The sequence below is a fragment of the Taudactylus pleione genome, unplaced genomic scaffold, assembly GCF_031769625.1.
Source record: "Taudactylus pleione unplaced genomic scaffold, aTauple2 ptg000200l, whole genome shotgun sequence".
In the NCBI taxonomy this organism is placed as follows: domain Eukaryota; kingdom Metazoa; phylum Chordata; class Amphibia; order Anura; family Myobatrachidae; genus Taudactylus; species Taudactylus pleione.
The window spans coordinates 156,265-182,454 of NW_028284602.1; the positions used below are offsets into that span (position 1 = coordinate 156,265).

The window sequence follows — 26,190 nt, forward strand, 5'->3', positions numbered from 1 at the left end:
TGAGAGTCTGACAGACTGATTACACTAAACACATAGCTGCCGGCTCCGGCGGCTGTGTGTTTAGCAGTGTGTAGCGCTGACCGAACTCCGTCCGGTCAGCGCTACACACGCGGTGTCACAGTGAAACAGTCTGCACCGCGGCCCGCATGGTACGCTACTCAGCAGCGTACCATGCGGGCATGACTCGAGTATAAGCCGAGGGGGTGCTTTTTCAGCACAAAAAATGTGCTGAAAAACTTGGCTTATACTCGAGTATATACAGTAAGCTATTTCGCATTCCCCCCCCCCCCCAATGGAAGTAATCTTGCATGCACATGGATCCATATCTCCTGTCCTATCCCGACCTCTGTTGATGCCATCTCCTGCTGCGTAGCTTACATCCAGGTGCCAGGACAAGAACCTGCTCTTGCCAGTGGGGCGCTCTGACAGACAGATCTATACTTTTTCATGTAACAGTATATGTCGTATTATGATGTTTGTTTGGAGACTCTTTCGGCAGATGCTGTTGGGATCCCCTTTAACCTGTAGCCCCAGTCTCTGATACCAAGGCTGGTTTTCGGTTGGTTCCCACGATAGATAAAGTTTTGTGTTAGTTTAGTTACACGGTTTGTACTTCGCTAGACAATCCCATTGTTGAGGGAGAGCGGTCCGTCTTCCGGCAATAAAGCACTTTTGCTGCAAAACACAACTTCTAGTAGAAGGAAAAGTCCTGAGAATGAATAGACCGTTTGGGGCCACTGGCATAAATCGCTATTTAATATGACAGAGATCCAGTCTGTCACTAGGCTACAACGGAACCTTACTGTGCAGCATAGCCACCGGAACGGGGGGCGGGCAAGGGTGTCATAGACCTGGCGTTCCGTCCATTCTTCATTTATTTTCTTCTTCTGTCTAATTCCCTCTGATTGGATTCCGCTTCCCCTTAGGAATACATTTGTACTGGAGTATTGCGGAGAGGTCCTGGACCATAAGGAGTTTAAATCCCGAGTGAAGGAGTACGCTCGCAACAAGAACATCCACTACTATTTCATGGCACTGAAGAATGATGAGGTGAGATGAGACGCCAGCAGGGGGCAGCACCGAGCTAACCGGCAAATAAACCAGAAATACCGTCTGCATATTCCCATCTGAAGATCTCTGCTGTAGAAAGCAATGAAGCAGGGACTGCATCTGAATAACGGCAGGGTTCTTCTCTGGGTATTTAATAAAATGTGCAGCATCCGATGGGAGGAGTAGGGCAGATCAGGGCTGTCTTAACAGCAGTGCAGGCCCCTGGGCAAAGCAATGCACTGGGGCCCCTATTAAACAATCCTCTGCCAGGGATGGGATGCTATCGGTGGAGACTGTGCCGGGGAGGGGGGGGTGTTGGCTTTCGGCAGAAAAACAGAAGTCATCTACAGGAAAAAAACACAAGTCACAGCCTGAACATGTACCGTACAACAGATTTCCTATCCAGTGCCCCCAGTAGTGCCCCTTATACAGTGTCCCCAGAAGTGGTCCCCCCTCCGCAGTGCCCCCAGTAGTAGTCCCCCCTATGCAGTGTCCCCAGTAGTAGTCCCCCCTATGCAGTGTCCCCAGTAGTAGTCCCCCCTATGCAGTGTCCCCAGTAGTAGTCCCCCCTATGCAGTGTCCCCAGTAGTAGTCCCCCCTATGCAGTGTCCCCAGTAGTAGTCCCCCCTATGCAGTGTCCCCAGTAGTAGTCCCCCCTATGCAGTGTCCCCAGTAGTAGTCCCCCCTATGCAGTGTCCCCAGTAGTAGTCCCCCCTATGCAGTGTCCCCAGTAGTAGTCCCCCCTATGCAGTGTCCCCAGTAGTAGTCCCCCCTATGCAGTGTCCCCGGTAGTAGTCCCCCCTATGCAGTGTCCCCGGTAGTAGTCCCCCCTATGCAGTGTCCCCGGTAGTAGTCCCCCCTATGCAGTGTCCCCGGTAGTAGTCCCCCCTATGCAGTGTCCCCGGTAGTAGTCCCCCCTATGCAGTGTCCCCGGTAGTAGTCCCCCCTATGCAGTGTCCCCGGTAGTAGTCCCCCCTATGCAGTGTCCCCGGTAGTAGTCCCCCCTATGCAGTGTCCCCGGTAGTAGTCCCCCCTATGCAGTGTCCCCGGTAGTAGTCCCCCCTATGCAGTGTCCCCGGTAGTAGTCCCCCCTATGCAGTGTCCCCGGTAGTAGTCCCCCCTATGCAGTGTCCCCGGTAGTAGTCCCCCCTATGCAGTGTCCCCGGTAGTAGTCCCCCCTATGCAGTGTCCCCGGTAGTAGTCCCCCCTATGCAGTTGTCCCCGGTAGTAGTCCCCCCTATGCAGTTTTCCCCGGTAGTAGTCCCCCCTATGCAGTTTTCCCCGGTAGTAGTCCCCCCTATGCAGTGTCCCCCAGTAGTAGTCCCCCCTATGCAGTGTCCCCCAGTAGTAGTCCCCCCTATGCAGTGTCCCCCAGTAGTAGTCCCCCCTATGCAGTGTCCCCCAGTAGTAGTCCCCCCTATGCAGTGTCCCCCAGTAGTAGTCCCCCCTATGCAGTGTCCCCCAGTAGTAGTCCCCCCTATGCAGTGTCCCCCAGTAGTAGTCCCCCCTATGCAGTGTCCCCCAGTAGTAGTCCCCCCTATGCAGAGTCCCCAGTAGTAATCCCCCCTATGCAGTGTCCCCAGTAATAATCCTCCCTATGCATTGCCCCCAGTAGTGGTCCCCTCCATACAGTGCCCCCAGTAGCGGCCACCCTTACCACACGGTGCCCCCAGTAGCGGCCCCCTATACAGTGCTCCTAGTAGTGCCTCCCATGATACTATGCCCCAGTAGCGGCCACCATCCCCATACAGTGCCCCCAGTAGCACCCCCCTATAGAGTGCCCCAAGTAGCCCCACCTATGCTCTGCGACTCCCCATGCTCCCTTACATGCACACACAAAAAAAAAAGCAACTTACCTACGACCGCTGCTGTCCACTCTTCCGGGCCTGCTCTTACTCTGCTGATGAGTGAGCTCCAGCTGGCTCCCTCCGTGGATGATGCAGCAGCCAATGAGAGTCTGTCTGAGTCTCACTGGCTGCTATAACAAGCACACAGCCGCCACTGGTGGCTGTGTGTTTGTAAACTGTGTAAGGCAGACCGCGCTCACTGCGGTTTGCCCTACACTTGGGACCCGGAGGACACTAGCGGAGGTGCAGCGGCTGCTATGGGCCCCTGCACCATAGTGGGCCTCGGTACAGTGCACCGCCGCTCTTTCCCCCGCTGAGCCGTACCCGCCTCTACCTCCTCCCCATGCAGGACTATCAGCGGTGGCAGCTATGCAATGGGGGGTAGGGGTACTATCGGCCACGGGCCCTTGGAATCCTGGGGCCCTTGGGCAACTGCCCATTTAGCCTATAGGTAGAGATGGCCCTGGGGCAGATGGGAAACATTCCTCGCAGATTGGGAGCATTAATGCAAAATGTGATCTTTGATTGTTTAAGGAGAGTAAAGAAGCAGCGGGGGGCGCATGTAAGGGGAGGAGCTCCCTGCTTTGTGTCCCCCCCCCTCCCACCACACGCAGTAAAGGTCTTGTTTTATTGACCACCTTAGAGAGAGACCTTTTAACAGGTCACATCTCGCACATTCCAGACGCATTACTACCAGTACAGTAAAAACATTCACAACTCTGATGGGGGCGCAGCAAAGCGTCCAACATCCCCTCACTCTAATAGCGTACAGGGCAGATCCTAGACGTTGACGAGACTCCTCAGTTTCTCACCCATGTAGTTTCAGCTAAGCATGGAGATAACTTTTCCAGGGCGGTTCTTGGGGATGGAGAAGTGGGCGACATGCTGGGCACACGTGCAATGTGTGACCGCGTCTATACTGTTATTGTAGATGTTTTATGTGCGTATGTACTGAGCTCACTGTGCCGGGACTGGCTGGCTACATACCGCTCGCAGACCGTATACTCTATATCTGTGATTTTCAACTCGAGGCACGCAACACACTATACACATTCACATTGGCTCCCACATTAAAGAATACACACTACATTGGCCTCCGCAGGAATAAAACACACTGCATTGGCCTCCGCAGGAATAAAACACACTGCATTGGTCTCCGCAGGAATAAAACACACTGCATTGGCCTCCGCAGGAATAAAACACACACATTGGCCTCCGCAGGAATAGCTGGCTGCCATGGCACACTTGACAACCGCGCTGAGCTGGCCGCCATGGCACACTTGACAACCGCGCTGAGCTGGCCGCCATGGCACACTTGACAACCGCGCTGAGCTGGCCGCCATGGCACACTTGGCAACCACTCGCGACACAGTGGTTGAAAAAATCTGCTCTATACATTGGCACTTCATGGCTGATGTTCATCAGGTGACCGGACACGATGCCACCTGCCGACCGAGCGTCTGCCCCCTATGCCTGTAGCTTATACACGCACTTATATTACCTGTCACTATTGTCCTGTTACAGATTATTGATGCCACCCAGAAGGGCAACTGCTCTCGTTTCATGAATCACAGCTGTGACCCCAACTGTGAGACCCAGAAGGTGAGGAATCCCCCCCTGAATTCTCTTATTCTCTTTGTAGTATTAGATTATATTTTGTTTTCCCACTGGGCATAGTTTGGTGATTGTAGGGTCTCCTGAACCTTGTGGTCCCCTCCTGGCGGTAATAACGGGGTCCTGTATAACGCCGGTGTGTTTGTCTCCTGCAGTGGACGGTGAATGGCCAGGTAAGGGTGGGATTTTTTACCACCCGATTGGTTCCTGGAGGCGCAGAGCTGACCTTTGATTACCAGTTCCAGAGATACGGGTAAGACCAGTTGGTGGACTTCATGCCTTGCGTAGTCTGCCAGCTCGCGGCTGCTCCGCGTCCTGTCGCCGCACTCCCCCATACTTGCATTCTCGTTAACAACAGTGATTTGTCCTCCGGGGAATAGCGAGGAATTGTAACGTAAGATAAGATAATGGTAGCGGTTTCTTTGTTAGTTCTTGTAATTACAACTTAAGGCCCCCATACATCAGAGATTGATTGCAGCAATCGTGCAATTTGCAATCGATTGAAAAAGGGAAAGATTTTTATACACAATCGATTGTAAATTGCACGATTGCTGCAATCAGTCTCTGATGTATGGGGGCCTTCACTCATAAACCGTGGATTCTGTATTTATGCAAGTGGAGTTTTCCTTTTCATTTAGAAGCGTTCTCACTAATAAATGATCCCCTCTTAAAATGCGCTCATTTCCCCTGTCTCTATACTAATTCACAGCAAAGAGGCTCAGAAATGCTTCTGTGGCTCTGCCAATTGCCGGGGTTACCTTGGCGGGGAAAACCGCGTCAGCGTTCGAGCAGCCGGGGGCAAGATGAAGAAGGAAAGATCCCGCAAGAAGGATTCTGTGAGTCCCGTGGTCACTGCAGTTCTGTCCACTGTTATGTTACCAAATTACTGTAAGAGGGGGCAACACACCTCCCTCTGTCTAGGGGCTCAGAGAGAGACATTAGGGGTAACACGTTTGCCAATGGGTCTGGCTAAGGCGATTGCCCCCCTTTAGTACCACTACCATTTGCCCTCACACCGTTCATGCAGCCAAGTTGTGGGATGAATTAATATTGAGTCTGTCCATGTACTAGGAGCCAGTGACATGTCTAAATCACAGACTGCATAATAATGAATATCTGAGTGTAGGCCATGTAGCTGAGCCATGTCCTTAGAACCTGCTGTAACTGGTGATGGTCTTCTCCCTGCGATGCTGTAGGTGGATGGCGAGCTGGAGGCGCTGCTGGAGAACGGGGAAGGGCTGTCGGATAAGAACCAGGTGCTCAGCTTATCTCGGCTCATGGTCCGAATCGAGACGTTGGAGCAGAAGCTCACCTGTATGAAACTGATAAGGGTAAGGACAGCGGACGACAGCCAGGATTGGGGGGGAGGGGGACTTCTCAGCCACTGAGGGTTGGAGCCTGGAACACAGTAGGGGATATTTATTATATTAGATACAGTTGCCAAAATATTACGGAAAAATTTATTTATTAGTAGGAAATTAATTGTTGGCAGAATTTTTAAAAATGAAATTTTTCTTCTTCAGGGTCCATAGGGCTCCACAGGGAGACAATGGGGTGTAGGGGGGACTTAAAGGACCGGACACCAACAGCAAAGCTTTTCAATCCCAGGATGCTTCGGGTCCTTCCTCCTATACCCCGCCCACAGCCTGAGGGCAACTCTGTTTCGTTGGTGCCCGGCAGGAGCTGGATCACCGTTTTACCAGTGGGGCTGCATTAAGCTTATTTTTATCATTTACTTTTATTTTCATTTATTTTACTACTGAGCAGCAGCACGAGAGAGTCCTTTGTACGTCTGCACTGCTGCTCCATCGCCCCTCTGCGGCGCTGACACACCAGCCCTAGGCTAGGTACTCCCGGCGGAGCTCTGAGGGGGCCTAGCTAGCAAGGCTTCCCGGACCCCTGCTGCAGTTGGGACTCAAGGGGACAGGTAAGGCAGATCCCGTTGGTGAGGACCTGCGTCTATGCGCAGTCTTGCCCCAGGAGACACTGGTTCATCCAGGACTCCGCTAGACCACCAGGACATTACTAGCACTGGCGCAGGGCACATTTAAAGCCAGGGGACCCTGTGGTTAATGTCGGCATAGGGGAGAAGGCACTCTCCCTGCAGACCCTCCCCCAGCTCAGGGCGCCATTCCACTGCGGTCTTGCTAATCCCTAAGCTGCTTCTCCCTCACCCTCTGCGACTCACGGCAGCCATTTTCTCCTTGTATACCTCTCCCAAGGGCCAGGTTATACAGTGCTATATCCTACCAGCCACTGCAGTCTGTGTAGTTGATTTTAGTGCCCATTGCAGTTATATTGCATATTCTGCATTGTATGTGACTTGTGCTATTACTGTCAGCTTATACCTTTCCCTTTCTTCTACTATATCCCTGGCATACTAAGGTATAAGGGGGTTCATTGTACCTCACATCTCCCTATATTTGTGAGGGTTATCACATGCTATATATCGCTGTTGCGTACTACACTGTGCCATATTACACATACATCTTGGTTGCTCACATATTGTGTGTTACATTATCCTTGCAGCTATGTCTGGCAGAGGCAAGAATAACAAGCAGCCTGCTGCTCCCAATCTGGTGTCTTATAAGTCCTGCTCAGCTTCAGAGGATGGTCTTTGTGCATCTTGTTATACTGCCCCGGGCCCATTAGCTCCAGTGTCCTCTCCACAGGACCCCCCCCCCCCAGGCTACTTTTTCATAGGTGCTGTCAAAATTTGCGGACCACCTAACGGTGCCTGTGGTAGCTCCCTCTATGAGATGGCCACAGCAGGTACTCCCTCCAACTCCTTTGCCTCCCCCATGGGTAGACGTACTTTCTACCTCAGTGCAGAGTCTGGCAGATACCTCTACAGCAGGCATGTCAAACTCAAAATACCAACCGGGCCGAATATTCAACGTCTACGAGTGTGTGGGCCGCAACAAACAGAAGAAAATCTTATATGCAATTTTGAAAGGTTTATTAATAAAACCCAATGCAGTGCCCCTTATGCAATTCCACCCTGTATTAGAGACCCTTTTGCAGTGTCCCCTGAGTTTGTGCCCATTATGCAGTGCTCCTTATGTTGTGCCCCCTGTAATGTCCTTAGTAGTGCTCCTTATGCAGATGTGAGCCCACACTCTAGGGCCGCAGAAAATGTTTATTCGGGCCGCATGTTTGACGTGCCTGCTCTACAGCCTTTCATCAAATGCTGCAAAAGGAGAGACTCTTACCTAGTAAACCTACTAAGAGTGCTATTATCTTCCCAGTCCACCCAGCTATCAGATTCTGAATTAATCTGGGGATATCCTGTTTGGCACAGAATTTAGACGAAATTGTGACTACCTTGGCAGCCCTCAAGACCGGGTTCCTGCCCTCTGCATATAATGCAAAGCCTCGGATATCATCCTTTCGGTCCTTTTGTCCTCAAGGAATAGCTAAAGGTTAGTCCTTTCCAAGGCATCAGGCAGCAACTAAGACCTCCAAGCCTAGGACCAAAAAGACCTGGGCTACTAGACATCCACCTACCAAATCTGAGAACACGCCTTCAGCCTAATGGGATGGGCCTCTCCCTGGGGGCTCCCAGGGTGAGAGGCTGACTTCTTCAATTTACCCAGTTCTGGCGTCACACCGCATCAGACGCCTGTATAAGAGAAGTGGTCTCCCACGGATATGCCCTCTCCTTCCTGAGGCGACCCCCCCAGCAGTTCTTTTGCACAGGACCTCCATCAGACCAAAGCAAGGCCCTGCTGCTCAAAAAGGCCGTTCAGTCCTTACTGCTCTCAGGAGTAATAAGTCCGGTCCCCTTCTCATAGCGAGGGAAGGGCTGTTATTCTACCCTTTTCTAGTTCAGAAGCCCAACGAGTCTCTTCGGCCTATCCTCAACCTCAAATATCTAAACAAGTTGATCAGGGTACCCAGGTTTCGTATGGAGCCTGGAGACTTTATGCTGTCTCAGGACATTCAGGAGGCTTACCTACATGTACCTATAGCGCCTTCTCATCCACAATATCTCCAGTTTTCTATACTACAGCAACATTACCAAATTCAGGCTCTGTCCTTTGGCCTTTCAACAGCGCCTCAGGTCTTTACCAAGATCATGGCAGTTATGTCGGCCTATCTTCGTCGTTAAGGGATCAGACTGCTCCCATATTTAGACTATCTCTTGCTGTTGGCCAGCTCCCCGAAAATTCTTAACTGCCATCTGCAGGTAACCATTGCCTTTCTACAAATGCACGGTTGGCTGATCAACTGGAAAAAGTCTTCTTTGACACCTTATCCACGAATGGTACATCTGGTAGCCCTCCCAGACTCTCTGGTTCAGAGAATCTTCGAACAGCAGACAAAATCTCGGTATTACAACACCGGGTGCGCAAACTACTACACAGTCACAGTGTCAATTCACTCTGCAATGCAGACCCTGGGATCCATGGTGTCCACCTTCGACATGGTGGAGTTTGCTCAGTTTCAATCCAGGGCCCTACAACACCTGAGGTTCGCCTGTCCCTAGCCTGGTGGCTACAGACGTCCCACTTAGACAAGGGATGCCCTTTTTGAATCCCGGACTGGGCACTCCTCACCCCGGACGCAAGCCTCTGTGGGTGAGGCGCAGTGACCGGCCAGCACTCCTTCCAAGGCCGCTGGACTCCAGCCGAGGCGGTCTTATCAATCAACTTCCTGGAACTCCGAGCCATCTACAGAGCTCTCACTCTGGCTCAGGATATTCTTCAGGGCAGGCCAGTGCAAGTACAGTCCGACAACGCCACGGCAGTGGCCTACCTCAATCACCAAGGAGGCATTCTAAGTTGGACATCGATGGCAGAAGTGTCCCGCATTCTCATATGAGCCAAACGCCATCTCCGCAGTGTTCATCCCAGGAATTCTAAATTTGGAAGCGGATTTCCTCAGCCATCACGACATGCATGCAGGAGAGTGGTCTTTATATCCAGATGTCTTTCAACTGGTGGACAAATGGGGTCTACCGGATGTGGACCTCATGGCCTCAAGACACAACTACAAGCTTCCAGTGCATGGAGCCAGGACAAGGGACCCCAACGCAGCCTTGATTGACGCATTATCTTTGAGGTGAACCTTCCATTTGGCGTACCTCTTCCCTCCAGTATCCATTCTTCCTCGGGTTCTTCAGAAGTTCAAACAGGAAGGGGGCACAGTCCTGTTGCTAACTCCGGCTTGGCCCAGGCGCCATTGGTACTCCGATCTTCAAAGCCTATCCATAGATGTTCCTCTTCAACTTCCTCTACGACTAGACCTGTTGTCTCAGGATCCCTGTCTACATCTGGACCTGGCCCGCCTGTCTTTAACGGCTTGGCTCTTGAGACATCCCTCCTAAGGGCTAAGGGATTTTCTAGCTCTGTGGTCCAGACCATGCTCAGAGCACGTAAACCGGCCTCGGCAAGAATTGATCACCGGATATGGCATACATATTTCCAGTGGTGTGCTTCAAGAAACTATGACCCTCAAGTTTTTAAGGTTTCTAGAATACTTGCCTTTTTTCAGGCAGAATTTGAACTTGGACTCCGCCTAGCATCTCTGAAAGTGCACGTCTCTGCTCTGTCCATCTGGTTTCAGTGCAGAATTGCTCCTCTACCGGATGTTCACACCTTCCTACAAAGTGTTCTACGTATACAACCTCCCTTTGTCCCTCCTGTGCCTCCGTGGGGTTTGTCAGTGCTTCTCCATGCACTTCAGGAACCTCCATTTGAACTCCTGTAATCAGTGGATGTCAAGTGGCTCACTGAGAATACTTACTTCTGGCTATAGCATCTGCCCGTATTGTATCGGATTTAAGGGCGCTTTCATGTTGCTCCCCCTTTTTAATCTTTCATCAGGATAGGGCTGTTCTTAGAAAGCGCCTGGGCTTCCTTCCCAAGGTGGTCTCTTTTTTCCACCTTAATGAGGAAATTGTAGTTTCTGCCTTTCAATCAACAGACCTCTCGGCTGGTGAGGCTTCTTTAGATGTGGCCCAAGCTCTGAAGATCTACGTGGAATGTACTAGTTCCGTCAGGAAATCTGACACTCTTCATCCTATATGGATTCCATAAGAAGGGATGACCAGCTAACACCAGACTCTGGCCAGATGGCTTCGCATGGCTATATCACAGGCTTACACGCAGACAGGCCTTCCTGTGCTGGCTACAGTATCTGCTCATTCTACTCTCTCTGTGGGCCCCTCGTGGGCCGCCCGGCGTGGCGCCTCAGCTGAACATATATGCAAGGCTACGTGGTTTTCTGTCCACACCTTTCTTAGGTTTTATGTTTTTGATACATTTGCCTCTCGGGATGTTTCCTTCGGGCACCAGGTTCTCCTCTCAGCACAGGAGCGTCCCCGTACTTGAACAACTACTTTGGGACATCCCTATTGTCTCCCTGTGGAGCCCTATGGACCCTGAAGAAGAAAAGGAGTTATGGTGAAACGTACCCTTATTAACGCTCTTAGAAGTCCATAGGGTCCACAGGACACCCGCCCTGATGCTCCTGGCTTCTATGGGCATCTTCTATTGGTCACTTGTTTCCTTCTCTGTGTGAGAGTGTGATTCCTCAGTGTACCAGTATTCCTTCTCTCCTATCCTGCTCCTGCCTTGGGCTTGTTAACAAAACAGAGTTGCCCTCAGGCTGTGGGCGTGGTATAGGGGGAAGGACCGGAGCATACTGGGATAGAAAAGCTTTGCTGTTGGTGTCTGGTCCTCCAAGTCCCACCTAGACTCCATTGTCTTCCTGTGGACCCTATGGACTTCAAAGGGAGCGCGTTAACAAGGGTAAGTTTTACCATAACACTCCTTTATTAACATTTGTTTCTTAAAATCCCGCCACTATATTACCCAGAATTTCCCTGAGAATTGTTAATTCTTCCGTAAATCAGCGCACATGTGGTAAGTACATACAAACGCCACGTTTTACATAAGTGCAACTGAGGTGTACCCTACCTGATGGAAAACAGTTTCCTATTCCTGACTTGTATTACGTGTTTAGAGCTGACTAGAAGTTATTGTTTCCACGTTAATTACTGTAGTGGAGGATTTGCTTCAATTAGCTGCCTTGCGGGACCTTACAGAACTTGTGTATGTCGTTAGCCCCCTCTGAGTAACGTGTTGTAACTTGCCCCCATTGGTGCTCCATGGGCACCGCAGTACCCTTATGTAACTTGCCCCCATTGGCGCTCCGTGGGCACCGCAGTGCCCTTATGTAACTTGCCGCAATTGGCGCTCTGTGGGCACCGCAGTGCCATTATGTAACTTGCTCCCATTGGCCACTCCGTGGGCACCGCAGTGCCCTTATGTAACTTGCCCCCATTGGTGCTCCGTGGGCGCCACAGTGCCCTTACGTAACTTGTCCCCATTGGTCCTCTGTGGGCACCGCAGTGCCCTTTTGTAACTTGCCCCCATTGGTGCTCTGTGGGCACCGCAGTGCCCTTTTGTAACTTGCCCCCATTGGTGCTCCGTGGGCACCGCTTGTCTTTATGTAACTTGCCCCCATTGGCCACTCCATGGGCACCGCAGTGCCCTTATGTAACTTGCCCCCATTGGCCGCTCCGTGGGCACCGCAGTGCCCTTATGTAACTTGCCCCCATTGGCCGCTCCATGGGCACCGCAGTGCCCTTATGTAACTTGCCCCCATTGGCCGCTCCGTGGGCACCGCAGTGCCCTTGTGGGCCTTATGGCATTGCTGCCTGTGTTACAGGGATCCTGAAGACTATGGACACACTTGACTGACAGACACCTTCCCGCTAAATGGATTATTTAGTAATGGCTGGTTTGCATTTGTTGAAGCCATCATTTATGTTCTCCGGCTGGGTACACAGGTGACTGTATAGTGCTGTGTAACATATGTACATGTATGTATGTGTCCTGTCCATAGAACACACAGTCCCAGTCCTGTCTGAAGTCTTTCCTGGAATGTCACGGACTCTCCCTGCTGTGGATCTGGATGGCTGAACTTGGAGACAACCGGGGGAACACCAGTAATAGCATCAAGCTGCAGCTAGAGGTCCGTAATCTGTCTCCCCCGTTACCTGGATGACCTTAGGAAACCATCTTACTGTCACTCTCATATAGAACAGTCTTGTGTATTGATGGTAGTTGGTGTCTAATCTTACTTCACAAGAATGGTTGAACTAGATACAACTAACATTTTTTTTCAGGGCAACATCTCATTTATCGAGGGCTAACTTACTGATTCCAGCTGCAAAATCAAATTTCAAATGATTATTTTCACGAAAGGAAACTTTTGTGACAGCTGACTCAATGGAACAGGGACACTAGGCTCAGGTCAGCTGTGACACAGGGCTAAGTGGAACAGGGACACTAGGCTCAGGTCAGCTGTGACACCTGACTCAATGGAACAGGGACACTAGGCTCAGGTCAGCTGTGACACAGGGACACTAGGCTCAGGTCAGCTGTGACACAGGGCTAAGTGGAACAGGGACACTAGGCTCAGGTCAGCTGTGACACAGTGCTAAGTGGAACAGGGACACTAGGCTCAGGTCAGCTGTGACACAGGGCTAAGTGGAACAGAACACTAGGCTCAGGTCAGCTGTGACACAGGGCTAAGTGGAACAGGGACACTAGGCTCAGGTCAGCTGTGACACCTGACTCAATGGAACAGGGACACTAGGCTCAGGTCAGCTGTGACACAGGGACACTAGGCTCAGGTCAGCTGTGACACAGGGCTAAGTGGAACAGGGACACTAGGCTCAGGTCAGCTGTGACACAGTGCTAAGTGGAACAGGGACACTAGGCTCAGGTCAGCTGTGACACAGGGCTAACTGGAACAGGGACACTAGGCTCAGGTCAGCTGTGACACCTGACTCAATGGAACAGGGACACTAGGCTCAGGTCAGCTGTGACACAGGGGCTAAGTGGAACAGGGACACTAGGCTCAGGTCAGCTGTGACACAGGGACACTAGGCTCAGGTCAGCTGTGACACAGGGCTAAGTGGAACAGGGACACTAGGCTCAGGTCAGCTGTGACACAGGGCTAACTGGAACAGGGACACTAGGCTCAGGTCAGCTGTGACACAGGGCTAAGTGGAACAGGACACTAGGCTCAGGTCAGCTGTGACACGGGCTAAGTGGAACAGGGACACTAGGCTCAGGTCAGCTGTGACACAGGGGCTAAATGGAACAGGACACTAGGCTCAGGTCAGCTGTGACACAGGGCTAAGTGGAACAGGGACACTAGGCTCAGGTCAGCTGTGACACAGGGCTCAGTGGAACAGGACACTAGGCTCAGGTCAGCTGTTACACGGGCTCAGTGGAACAGGACACTAGGCTCAGGTCAGCTGTGACACAGGGCTAAGTGGAACAGGACACTAAGCTCAGGTCAGCTGTGACACAGTGCTAAGTGGAACAGGGACACTAGGCTCAGGTCAGCTGTGACACAGGGCTAAGTGGAACAGGACACTCGGCTCAGGTCAGCTGTGACACAGGGGCTAAGTGGAACAGGACACTAGGCTCAGGTCAGCTGTGACACGGGCTAAGTGGAACAGGGACACTAGGCTCAGGTCAGCTGTGACACAGTGCTAAGTGGAACAGGGACACTAGGCTCAGGTCAGCTGTGACACCTGGCTCAGTGGAACAGGACACTAGGCTCAGGTCAGCTGTGACACAGGGCTAAGTGGAACAGGACACTAGGCTCAGGTCAGCTGTGACACCTGGCTCAGTGGAACAGGACACTAGGCTCAGGTCAGCTGTGACACAGGGCTAAGTGGAACAGGACACTAGGCTCAGGTCAGCTGTGACACCTGTTTCAGTGGAACAGGACACTAGGCTCAGGTCAGCTGTGACACAGTGCTAAGTGGAACAGGACACTAGGCTCAGGTCAGCTGTGACACAGGGCTCAGTGGAACAGGACACTAGGCTCAGCCCCTGTGTCACAGCTGACCTGAGCCTAGTGTCCTGTTCCACTGAGCCAGGTGTCACAGCTGACCTGAGCCTAGTGTCCTGTTCCACTTAGCCCTGTGTCACAGCTGACCTAAGTGGAACAGGGACACTAGGCTCAGGTCAGCTGTGACACAGGGCTAAGTGGAACAGGGACACTAGGCTCAGGTCAGCTGTGACACAGGGCTAAGTGGAACAGGAACACTAGGCTCAGGTCAGCTGTGACACAGGGCTAAGTGGAACAGGGACACTAGGCTCAGGTCAGCTGTGACACAGTGCTAAGTGGAACAGGGACACTAGGCTCAGGTCAGCTGTGACACAGGGCTAACTGGAACAGGGACACTAGGCTCAGGTCAGCTGTGACACAGGGCTAAGTGGAACAGGGACACTAGGCTCAGGTCAGCTGTGACACCTGACTCAATGGAACAGGGACACTAGGCTCAGGTCAGCTGTGACACAGGGACACTAGGCTCAGGTCAGCTGTGACACAGGGCTAAGTGGAACAGGGACACTAGGCTCAGGTCAGCTGTGACACAGTGCTAAGTGGAACAGGGACACTAGGCTCAGGTCAGCTGTGACACAGGGCTAAGTGGAACAGGACACTAGGCTCAGGTCAGCTGTGACACAGGGGCTAAGTGGAACAGGGACACTAGGCTCAGGTCAGCTGTGACACAGGGACACTAGGCTCAGGTCAGCTGTGACACAGGGCTAAGTGGAACAGGGACACTAGGCTCAGGTCAGCTGTGACACAGGGCTAACTGGAACAGGGACACTAGGCTCAGGTCAGCTGTGACACAGGGCTAAGTGGAACAGGACACTAGGCTCAGGTCAGCTGTGACACAGGGGCTAAGTGGAACAGGGACACTAGGCTCAGGTCAGCTGTGACACAGGGGCTAAGTGGAACAGGACACTAGGCTCAGGTCAGCTGTGACACAGGGTTAAGTGGAACAGGGACACTAGGCTCAGGTCAGCTGTGACACAGGGCTCAGTGGAACAGGACACTAGGCTCAGGTCAGCTGTGACACGGGCTCAGTGGAACAGGACACTAGGCTCAGGTCAGCTGTGACACAGGGCTAAGTGGAACAGGACACTAAGCTCAGGTCAGCTGTGACACAGTGCTAAGTGGAACAGGGACACTAGGCTCAGGTCAGCTGTGACACAGGGCTAAGTGGAACAGGACACTAGGCTCAGGTCAGCTGTGACACAGGGGCTAAGTGGAACAGGACACTAGGCTCAGGTCAGCTGTGACACGGGCTAAGTGGAACAGGGACACTAGGCTCAGGTCAGCTGTGACACAGTGCTAAGTGGAACAGGGACACTAGGCTCAGGTCAGCTGTGACACCTGGCTCAGTGGAACAGGACACTAGGCTCAGGTCAGCTGTGACACAGGGCTAAGTGGAACAGGACACTAGGCTCAGGTCAGCTGTGACACCTGGCTCAGTGGAACAGGACACTAGGCTCAGGTCAGCTGTGACACAGGGCTAAGTGGAACAGGACACTAGGCTCAGGTCAGCTGTGACACCTGTTTCAGTGGAACAGGACACTAGGCTCAGGTCAGCTGTGACACAGTGCTAAGTGGAACAGGACACTAGGCTCAGGTCAGCTGTGACACAGGGCTCAGTGGAACAGGACACTAGGCTCAGCCCCTGTGTCACAGCTGACCTGAGCCTAGTGTCCTGTTCCACTGAGCCAGGTGTCACAGCTGACCTGAGCCTAGTGTCCTGTTCCACTTAGCCCTGTGTCACAGCTGACCTAAGTGGAACAGGGACACTAGGCTCAGGTCAGCTGTGACACAGGGCTAAGTGGAACAGGGACACTAGGCTCAGGTCAGCTGTGACACAGGGCTAAGTGGAACAGGAACACTAGGCTCAGGTCAGCTGTGACACAGTGCTAAGTGGAACAGGACACTAGGCTCAGGTCAGCTGTGACACCTGTTTCAGTGGAACAGGACACTAGGCTCAGGTCAGCTGTGACACCTGGCTCAGTGGAACAGGACACTAGGCTCAGGTCAGCTGTGACACAGGGCTAAGTGGAACAGGACACTGGGCTCAGGTCAGCTGTGACACAGGGGCTAATTGGAACAGGGACACTAGGCTCAGGTCAGCTGTGACACCTGTTTCAGTGGAACAGGACACTAGGCTCAGGTCAGCTGTGACACAGGGCTAAGTGGAACAGGGACACTAGGCTCAGGTCAGCTGTGACACAGGGACACTAGGCTCAGGTCAGCTGTGACACAGGGCTAAGTGGAACAGGACTCTAGGCTCAGGTCAGCTGTGACACAGGGCTAAGTGGAACAGGACACTAGGCTCAGGTCAGCTGTGACACAGGGCTAAGTGGAACAGGACACTAGGCTCAGGTCAGCTGTGACACAGGGCTAAGTGGAGCAGGACACTAGGCTCAGGTCAGCTGTGACACGGTGCTAAGTGGAGCAGGACACTAGGCTCAGGTCAGCTGTGACACAGGGCTAAGTGGAGCTGGACACTAGGGGAAGTGTGACTGTAACATCCCTCTCCGTAAGACCGGACGTCCAGCCTATCTCACAGAGTTGGTTGCTGCCTTCACTCTACCTCTATTGTCATATTGCCTAATAAGCTAGAGAGTGGAGGAAACCCCCTTGACAAAGTGATTTTCTTGTCACCTGAATGTGTGTCTGTGATTTCTGCAGTCAGTCCTTTCACTTGTCTTCTGCCACAGTCTTCTAGGCCAGGTACTGACACCCCTCCTCATTTGTCTTCTGCCACAATGGCCTGGTACTGACGCCCTCCGAAGTTGCCTTCTGCCACCGTGCTCTGGGCCTGTCACTGACGCCCTCCACAGTTGCCTTCTGCCACTGTGGTTTAGCCCTGGCACTGACACCTTCCTCAGTTGGCCTGAGTGTATAAGATGGAAGACTGGATGTAGTGTTTATAGTTATTTGCCTCAGACTTTGTTAGATTGTATAAATTTTTCTAGTGTGGAACACTTACCCCCTTTCTACCTTTTGGTTAGATCATAAAAACTTTGGAACTGCTCCCCATCCCCAATAAAAACATGCTGGAAGAGAGCAAGATTCTGCCCATCATTCACCGATGGGCCCAGACGAAAACAGCGATTCCACAGCTAAGTGAAGGCGATGGGTACTCCAGTGAAAACACCTCCCGGGCACACACCCCGCTCAACACCCCTGTTAACACCCCTGATCCCGGTGCCAAGCTAAATGTTGAGATGGAAGGCGAAACCCCCAAGAAGCTGGTGTTGCGGAGGCTGAAGATAATTAGCGAGAACAGCATGGACAGTGCAGTGTCTGATGTGGCCAGCGAGCTCGAGGTGAAGGAAGCAGTGAGGAAGGCAGAGACGCCGGCCACTGACCAGCAGCCAAAGGAAGACGCTCCACCTCCCCCACCAACCACAGAAGAGCAGCCGCTCCTGACCCCCAAAACTGAGAATGATCCAGACTCTGAGGGGAGCAAAGAACCAGCAGCGGAAACTGAGGCCAAGGAGGCCAACGGCCTGAAAGTGGAAGAGGCCTCTGCTGTGGAGACTCCTTCTCAGGATGAGGAAGAAGGCGTTTCTGATGTGGAGAGTGAGAGAAGCCAGGAGCAGGTGCTGGATATGAGTGAACTGGCCATCAAACTCCTGGATGGATGGAAAGATCTAAAGGTAAGAAAGCGAATTCTGGCGGCGAAACGCGTTGTATTGTCTACTTCTATTTAATAAAGGCTGTAAATCGTGGGATTACAAACTTTTTCTCTTTTATCAAAGCTCTTCTGCCTTTGTTATGCTCTAATCTTGCGTTTTCATGTTCTTATCTGACCGGTCTGGTTTATGCTGATAACTGCCGTACTCTAGCCATACTTCCACATGAGTACAGTAATAAGTCCTCTTGTTACATAAATCTTCCCATCCTATAACGAGAGATTGTGTCTGTATCTGAGGAGGTATATAGCTGCCTCTGTGATCAGTTCTTCTGTAAGATTTCTAACAGGAAGTCTGAGGTCCCCGGTGATACGAGAGATTTCATTTTATCACACGTCCTATGCTTTAGTCTATTAATCTTCTGAAACATTTGTGTACAATATGTATTTTTAAGTATAAACTTATTGGGGGTTTATGGTTATCTGGCTTCCATCTACATAACTACTTATTAATGTGCAAAACATTTAGGGTGTGCGCTTCATACAGAGATTACAGTAAGCGTAACTAAAGAATGAGAAAGCACTTTGCATATCGCAATCTCTGCACCATAATTGCCTCTGTTGTGGGAGGGAGGGAAATGTAACCATTAATGGAAGGCTTAGGGTATATATGTTAGGACCAGGCGGTACACTGTGTGTGGTGCTTGCTGTTCTTCTCACAACGACCTGTGGTGTTCTCCCCATTTGGACCTGAGCCTGGTTCAGCCCATCTGTGCACTGTAAACAAGACCTGGAGGTGTCATCTGTGTCGGAAACCTGTGATCGGCATGGGATTGTACAGTGTGTGGTACATTGTAACCGGGCTAGCACGTCCCTACTCTACTATTGTATGAACCATAGAGGCGATTTCAATTGTTTTTTTTAAGGCCCTCTAATTGATGGGCGCTCAATGTTGCAATTGAATTGTATTTGGGCACCATTAATTATCTCTCGTTGCGCTAAATAGACCGGGTTCATCCGCATGTAACGGCTAAACCCATCTAAAGTCCTGGTTATGGTGCCCCAAACCAGGACTTATCGCACATTTATGCTTGCCGCCTCAGGCGGGGACAAGCCGGAATGCCGGTGCTAGCCGCTGTTGGCGACTGAACGAAGCAACAACTGAATTGCTCCATCGGGCGCCTGGCACTGACAGCCACCGCCGCCGATGATGCCCATTGAATCGCGCCCCACGTGGTTTCATGTTTTGAGTGAATTCAGTTCGCTAGCTGTTCAGTTTTTTGATTATTCACCAATCTCCACTGTTTGGGGACAAAATAAATGGTTTAGGTGACAAATTCAGAAGCTGATACTATTAGTAGTGGTATTAGTAGTAGTAGTAATAATAATAGTGAATATTTATTTGTAGGGCACCGGAGACAACCGTTAGTACATAAATCCAGGTAGGCAAGTCGGAGCGAATTGTAAATTATCACAGTGCCGAGACAGAAGGCTGAGGGACAATTATACAGAGCTGTAGTTTATACAGAGCTGTAGTAACAGGACTTGGTGTGCCTGGTGTCAGTAGGCTATATGGTAAAGAGATGGGATTTGGGGGAGCGTTGACGGTTTGGCGCAGGCATTTGCACAGCTTGGTAGTGGGGCCGGAAAAATCTGGGAGGTCATAGAGAGAGGAGGTGGGGCGTAGGTAGGAGTTTTGGAATGTAAGGGGGAGCAGTGTAAGGAGTGACAGCATGGTGGACTCTACGCTGACAGCTGAACCACAAGGAAATGATGAGGTCACTAGAGATCCCATTGTGATCCTCATGAAAAGGCCCCGGAGTAACGATCACATGGCCTCCTCCTTGTACACAAACCATGGTGGCCTTGCAGCATCTGGCTAGTGCACCATCCTCCTATCAACGCCGGGCAAACCTGCTCGTGCTCTGACTGACCGACCTGTGTGCTAATAGTCTCCCTCCTGTGTGTACACCGGCTTACTGCAGCTGCCGGACATCTCTGCTCATGTCTATAAAGGAAAACGCGTTACCTTGCTCATTGACGTCGCCTATCTCATGGACTTGCTGGTGGCGGCCATTTTTATCTGAATGCCACCTATTCATTCCCTAGGAGCTAATGGCATCAGGGCACATTACATAAGGCAGTCCTGGATACCACTCTATTAGGGGACGTGCGCGAATGTCCCATTTGGGGAGGGGGATAGAGAACAGTAGAACAGCTCCAGGACAATACTTAGCATCCAACAGGATCATATTGCTCACTATGCACCATGTGTTCATGGGTAACCTATTACAGTAATAATAATAATTCCCATATGAAGTGGTGTTTTTGCAGCTCCTACTCTGTCATGTATAAAAGATTGGTGGGCGGAGGGTGAGGGCGTTGCTTTTGGCAACCAATCAGACTTGGACATTTGTCCCAAAATGATGAAACTAGGTAAAAAGTAAATAGGGCCCTGGTCTTCAGAGCTGACAGTTTTATGATTTACACTGAAAACATTGGGAAGGTTAATGCTATGTGTATTGCCACCTATTCACCAGTGTTACCACAATATGGCCACTAGAGGCTCCGCTGAGCTTTTAGCTGATATAAAATGTTCTCGCTCGATGAGATTTGTTGCTGCTGTTAAACACATTGATGATGATGATATCATTCGTTGTGAATTTTACTTTTCTTTAAAATTTATAGCAATCTAACTTTAATAGGCTTCTCACAGTGACCTAGAGACACTAGGCTTCTCACAGTGACCTAGAGACACTAGGCTTCTCACAGGGACCTGCAGACACTAGGCTTCTCACAGTGACCTGCAGACACTAGGCTTCTCACAGGGACCTGCAGACACTAGGCTTCTCACAGGGACCTGCAGACACTAGGCTTCTCACAGTGACCTGCAGACACTAGGCTTCTCACAGTGACCTGCAGACACTAGGCTTCTCACAGTGACCTGCAGACACTAGGCTTCTCACAGGGACCTGCAGACACTAGGCTTCTCACAGGGACCTGCAGACACTAGGCTTCTCACAGGGACCTGCAGACACTAGGCTTCTCACAGGGACCTGCAGACACTAGGCTTCTCACAGTGACCTGCAGACACTAGGCTTCTCACAGTGACCTGCAGACACTAGGCTTCTCACAGTGACCTGCAGACACTGGGCTTCTCACAGGGACCTGCGGACACTAGGCTTCTCACAGGGACCTGCGGACACTGGGCTTCTCACAGGGACCTGCGGACACTGGGCTTCTCACAGGGACCTGCGGACACTGGGCTTCTCACAGTGACCTGCAGACACTAGGCTTCTCACAGTGACCTAGAGACACTAGGCTTCTCACAGGGACCTGCAGACACTAGGCTTCTCACAGTGACCTGCAGACACTAGGCTTCTCACAGGGACCTGCAGACACTAGGCTTCTCACAGGGACCTGCAGACACTAGGCTTCTCACAGTGACCTGCAGACACTAGGCTTCTCACAGTGACCTGCAGACACTAGGCTTCTCACAGTGACCTGCAGACACTAGGCTTCTCACAGTGACCTGCAGACACTAGGCTTCTCACAGTGACCTGCAGACACTAGGCTTCTCACAGGGACCTGCAGACACTAGGCTTCTCACAGGGACCTGCAGACACTAGGCTTCTCACAGGGACCTGCAGACACTAGGCTTCTCACAGGGACCTGCAGACACTAGGCTTCTCACAGGGACCTGCAGACACTAGGCTTCTCACAGGGACCTGCAGACACTAGGCTTCTCACAGGGACCTGCAGACACTAGGCTTCTCACAGGGACCTGCAGACACTAGGCTTCTCACAGGGACCTGCAGACACTAGGCTTCTCACAGTGACCTGCAGACACTAGGCTTCTCACAGTGACCTGCCTCGCTCGGAAGTGCTGTTAGTTGGGTGGTTGGGGTTTCTCCAGGGCTTTGGATATCTCCTGAAAGCCGCTACTTCCTGCAGGGATATGGATGCAGTGTCTATGATCTGTTCTATAGCTGCTGTCTCTCTGTATAGTACCATGTGGCGGGTGCATATCTATATTTACTGGGAGCTTAGGTGGCAATCCTCCCCCTCGTTAAGCTGTGGTCATGTGAAATTAAGCCTTGTAACGTCTGAACCCCTCTCCATCTGGTTCTCAGGGGAGCAATCCCATCAGCTGAGCAATGTGCCCCTTCTTTTCTCTACACCTCACCCCCCGTCCTGGAGAAGGGCAAGGAACAGAAGACTGATTGGGAAGCAGCGAATGAGAATGTAATAGGTGAATAGCGGATTTAGGTGGCTAAGTCTTTTTGTACACCTCACCACAACACATGCACATCTTACAGACACCACCTCCACGCTGCAGGGGATTGTGGGTGGCATTTCACCAGCAGACCAGAGAGCTTGGTCCTTGGTGAAATGTTGCTGCAGGTCAGTCCATACCGCGGATCCCATCACTGCAGACACCCCACACGCTCATTTACACCAATCGTGAGGTTACATTTTCTGCAAAATCAGTTTGAGGATTTGCTTCACAATGTGCCGAAAACGTAACCCCAAATGCACACACCAGGCTCGTTTCCAGTAACGACGAGTACCAATGATGGAAGTCACCGTACAAGAGCGCAGCATCTCATGGCAGGAAGCGGGTAAACTTTGTGCTGCTACACTGCTCAACTTTTATACTCTGCAAGGAGAATGGGAAATGTAGGGGGCGCTCTGTCCTGGCTGTGGCCCCCAGGGGGCGCTCTGTCTGGCTGTGGCCCCCCAGGGGGCGCTCTGTCCTGGCTGTGGCCCCCCAGGGGGCGCTCTGTCCTAGCTGTGGCCCCCAGGGAGTGCTCTGTCCTGGCTGTGGCCCCCCAGGGGGCGCTCTGTCCTGGCTGTGGCCCCCCAGGGGGCGCTCTGTCCTGGCTGTGGCCCCCCAGGGGGCGCTCTGTCCTGGCTGTGGCCCCTCAAGGGGGGGGCGTTCTGTCCTGGCTGTGGCCCCTCAGGGGGGGGCGTTCTGTCCTGGCTGTGGCCCCTCGGGGGGGGCGTTCTGTCCTGGCTTTGGCCCCCAGGGGTGGCGTTCTGTCCTGGCTTTGGCCCCCAGGGGTGGCGTTCTGTCCTGGCTGTGGCCCCTCAGGGGTGGCGTTCTGTCCTGGCTGTGGCCCCCCAGGGGGCGCTCTGTCCTGGCTGTGGCCCCCCAGGGGGCGCTCTGTCCTGGCTGTGGCCCCTCAAGGGGGGGGCGCTCTGTCCTGGCTGTGGCCCCTCAAGGGGGGGGCGTTCTGTCCTGGCTGTGGCCCCTCAAGGGGGGGGTGTTCTGTCCTGGCTGTGGCCCCTCGGGGGGGGCGTTCTGTCCTGGCTTTGGCCCCCAGGGGTGGCGTTCTGTCCTGGCTTTGGCCCCCAGGGGTGGCGTTCTGTCCTGGCTGTGGCCCCTCAGGGGTGGCGTTCTGTCCTGGCTGTGGCCCCTCAGGGGGCGTTCTGTCCTGGCTGTGGCCCCTCAGGGGTGGCGTTCTGTCCTGGCTGTGGCCCCTCAGGGGTGGCGTTCTGTCCTGGCTGTGGCCCCTCAGGGGGCGTTCTGTCCTGGCTGTGGCCCCTCAGGGGGGGGCGTTCTGTCCTGGCTGTGGCCCCAGGGGGGGCGTTCTGTCCTGGCTGTGGCCCCTCAGGGGGGGGCGTTCTGTCCTGGCTGTGGCCCCTCAGGGGGGGGCGTTCTGTCCTGGCTGTGGCCCCTCAGGGGTGGCGTTCTGTCCTGGCTGTGGCCCCTCAGGGGTGGCGTTCTGTCCTGGCTGTGGCCCCCAGGGGGCGTTGTCCTTTATGATTTGCCTCATTAGAAATGAGCTGAGGTTGCTGTATAATGATTGTATCTCCAGCAGATGTTGGTGCATAGCCCCCACCATCCCATTTTCTTACATACTACAGAGGCTCTTAGCCGGTTGGGGAGGGTTGATGTGTCTGAGATTTGTTAGACGTGGCCGATGCCCTGCGGTAGTGCAGAGCGTTACTGAGACCCGCGCCCGAGGCGGCAGAACGTGTGAGAATGGGCCGAGCTGTCGGGATCTCGGAGGACAGCATAAGACGGCTCGGTCGCTGCTGCAGGAAGCAGATTGTGCAGCTGGAAGACGAGGGAATTAGCCGCAGGATATTATCAGGACAGGACTAGGTAATAGGTCGGTTCTGGGCCCCTGTAATCACCATTTTTATGCCCATTTGTCCACAGAATTGAAAATCATGGGGTGGTTTATTAGTCGTCTTGCTTGTGGTGGGGGCAGAGGTCGGAGAGGTTGTGGCTGGGCATGCTGATACCAGTGGTTCCACATCTGCTGAAACCCTAGATCAATAATTAAAAAGCTTACCTTACTATACCCCCACCCTCGCCCCCGTTACGTGTGTTTTTGGTTAATGGCAGTCTTTGAAAATGTAAGTGATTGTGGTTGGAATGGAAATAACAATATGGGGGAGGATGCCCCCATATGCCACCCCCCCCCCCTTCCCTGGGTACATCAGAGAGCTGGCATAGCCTGCGTTATAACACAATCAACATGGCCGCCACTGGCTGAATAGAAAATAAGCCATGAAGCTTTATTACTTTACTGTCTTATAATAGTTGGGTTGATGACCTAAGAACATTTAGCACATAGAGCAGGGGTCTTCAAACTTGGCCCTCCAGATGCTGTGGAACTACACATCCCAGCATGCACTGCACATAGTTTTAGCATGCTGTTATATCAAAAAGGTGGCAGTGCATGCTAGGATGTGTAGTTCCACAGCAGCTGGAGGGCCAAGTTTGAAGACCCCTGACATAGAGCTCCTTAATCTGCATACTGTCACCCATAGACTGATGTGTAAAAGTGTATTTCTAAATACCTATAGTATTGTTAGTCATGCTATCTCGCACCAGTTTGTGTCTAGGGCACAGGATCTCGGCCCTCAGGACCCCAGACAGTGCATGTTTTCCAGGTGTGAAATCATTAGCTCCAGTTTGAGAACCTCTGGCCTGGGGGTTCCCTGCTGTTACTGACCTTTCCTGTTTGTGTCACTCACCTGACTCTGTGTGTGTGTGTGCAAGCTGGGTTGTAGGAGAGTAATCGCTACCACAACCAGGGTACTCCCTGGAACCGCTGACTGCTGGGTATTGTGTAGCTGCTGCAGCGCCTCTTTGCTGGAGACGGTCTGGTTCCTGCTGACCACTAACTTATGACTTGTGGTCAGCACTGCAGGGTAGCAGGAAGAGGATTTTGCTTACAACACAGGACAGTCAGGCGATGGGTTAGAGTGTTAGCTCTTATCCTTCGGTCACAAGAATAATGCAACTAATATGCATCATGCAGTAATATGTGTAATACTCATAAATAGCCCTCACAAAGGACTGTTAAGCACCTCTCTGAGGTAGGGATGACACACTGAGAAACAAAAAAATAAATTATATATATATATATATATATATATATATATATAAATAATATATTGGACGTAGAAACATGAAAATCATGAGAAGGGATTATTCGAAATTCGACTCCTGAGGGGGTAAAAAGGGCTAAAATGTTTCCTGTGCAATCACCGTGGCTGCAGCACAGTTGACTATTCAAACACCAACTGTCACCCCAAGACGGTGTTGCCAAACATCACTGGCAGTTGGTGTGACTCTCCTATTTGACTAGTGAGAGGAGGGAATGTGTTACTACACAGGGAGGGAATGTCCTGGCTCGTGGGAGATTTCTGATTTGCCCCATCTGCACCCAGCGACTGGCCCCACTTTACCAGCAGATTCCAATTCACTTCTGCTTGCGACAACTGACCTTCCATAGCGAGTGTTCCCATTATCCTGGGGGTCCTGGCCAATTCGTCATTGGATGGGGATATTGGTTAAAACAGAGGTTCCCAAATGTGATCAGGCTCCCCAACAGCTCAGATTTTAGAGAGAGCCATGGTTGAGCATAGGTGGCTAAATCAAATTGGCTGAGATACTAATTAAGTCACCTGAGGTGATCTGACCGTTCATACATGGCCCAGGCTACCGGCGCTGCTGTCTTGTAGATAGCAGCGCCGATAATGACATAGCGCCCCCAGTCATTTACTGCCAAACCCCCGATCATACAGCGGGCAGAAGCGGTATCAGCGCACATCACATCACATTCTGGACTCCTTACATCCCCCCCCACTGTTCCCTGTATTCAGGTCCTGTGACCATTTGCAGAGGGATAACACTGTGGGTGTTTATTACATGCTTGTACCTGACCA

The 26,190-nt window shown here is 52.1% G+C and overlaps 1 protein-coding gene across 2 annotated transcripts in view; it reads left to right on the plus strand.

Annotated features, from left to right (window-relative positions):
• The window catches only part of SETD2 (SET domain containing 2, histone lysine methyltransferase), a 127,069-nt gene that overhangs the window by 44,558 nt on the left and 56,321 nt on the right, over positions 1 to 26,190 (plus strand). For both annotated transcript variants that reach the window (XM_088477193.1, XM_088477194.1), the window contains 7 exons: positions 927 to 1,050; positions 4,422 to 4,499; positions 4,667 to 4,764; positions 5,221 to 5,347; positions 5,708 to 5,842; positions 12,366 to 12,494; positions 17,375 to 18,025. In XM_088477193.1, coding sequence (XP_088333319.1) covers positions 927 to 1,050; positions 4,422 to 4,499; positions 4,667 to 4,764; positions 5,221 to 5,347; positions 5,708 to 5,842; positions 12,366 to 12,494; positions 17,375 to 18,025 — 1,342 coding nt within the window. The remainder of the gene's footprint in view (positions 1 to 926; positions 1,051 to 4,421; positions 4,500 to 4,666; positions 4,765 to 5,220; positions 5,348 to 5,707; positions 5,843 to 12,365; positions 12,495 to 17,374; positions 18,026 to 26,190) is intronic.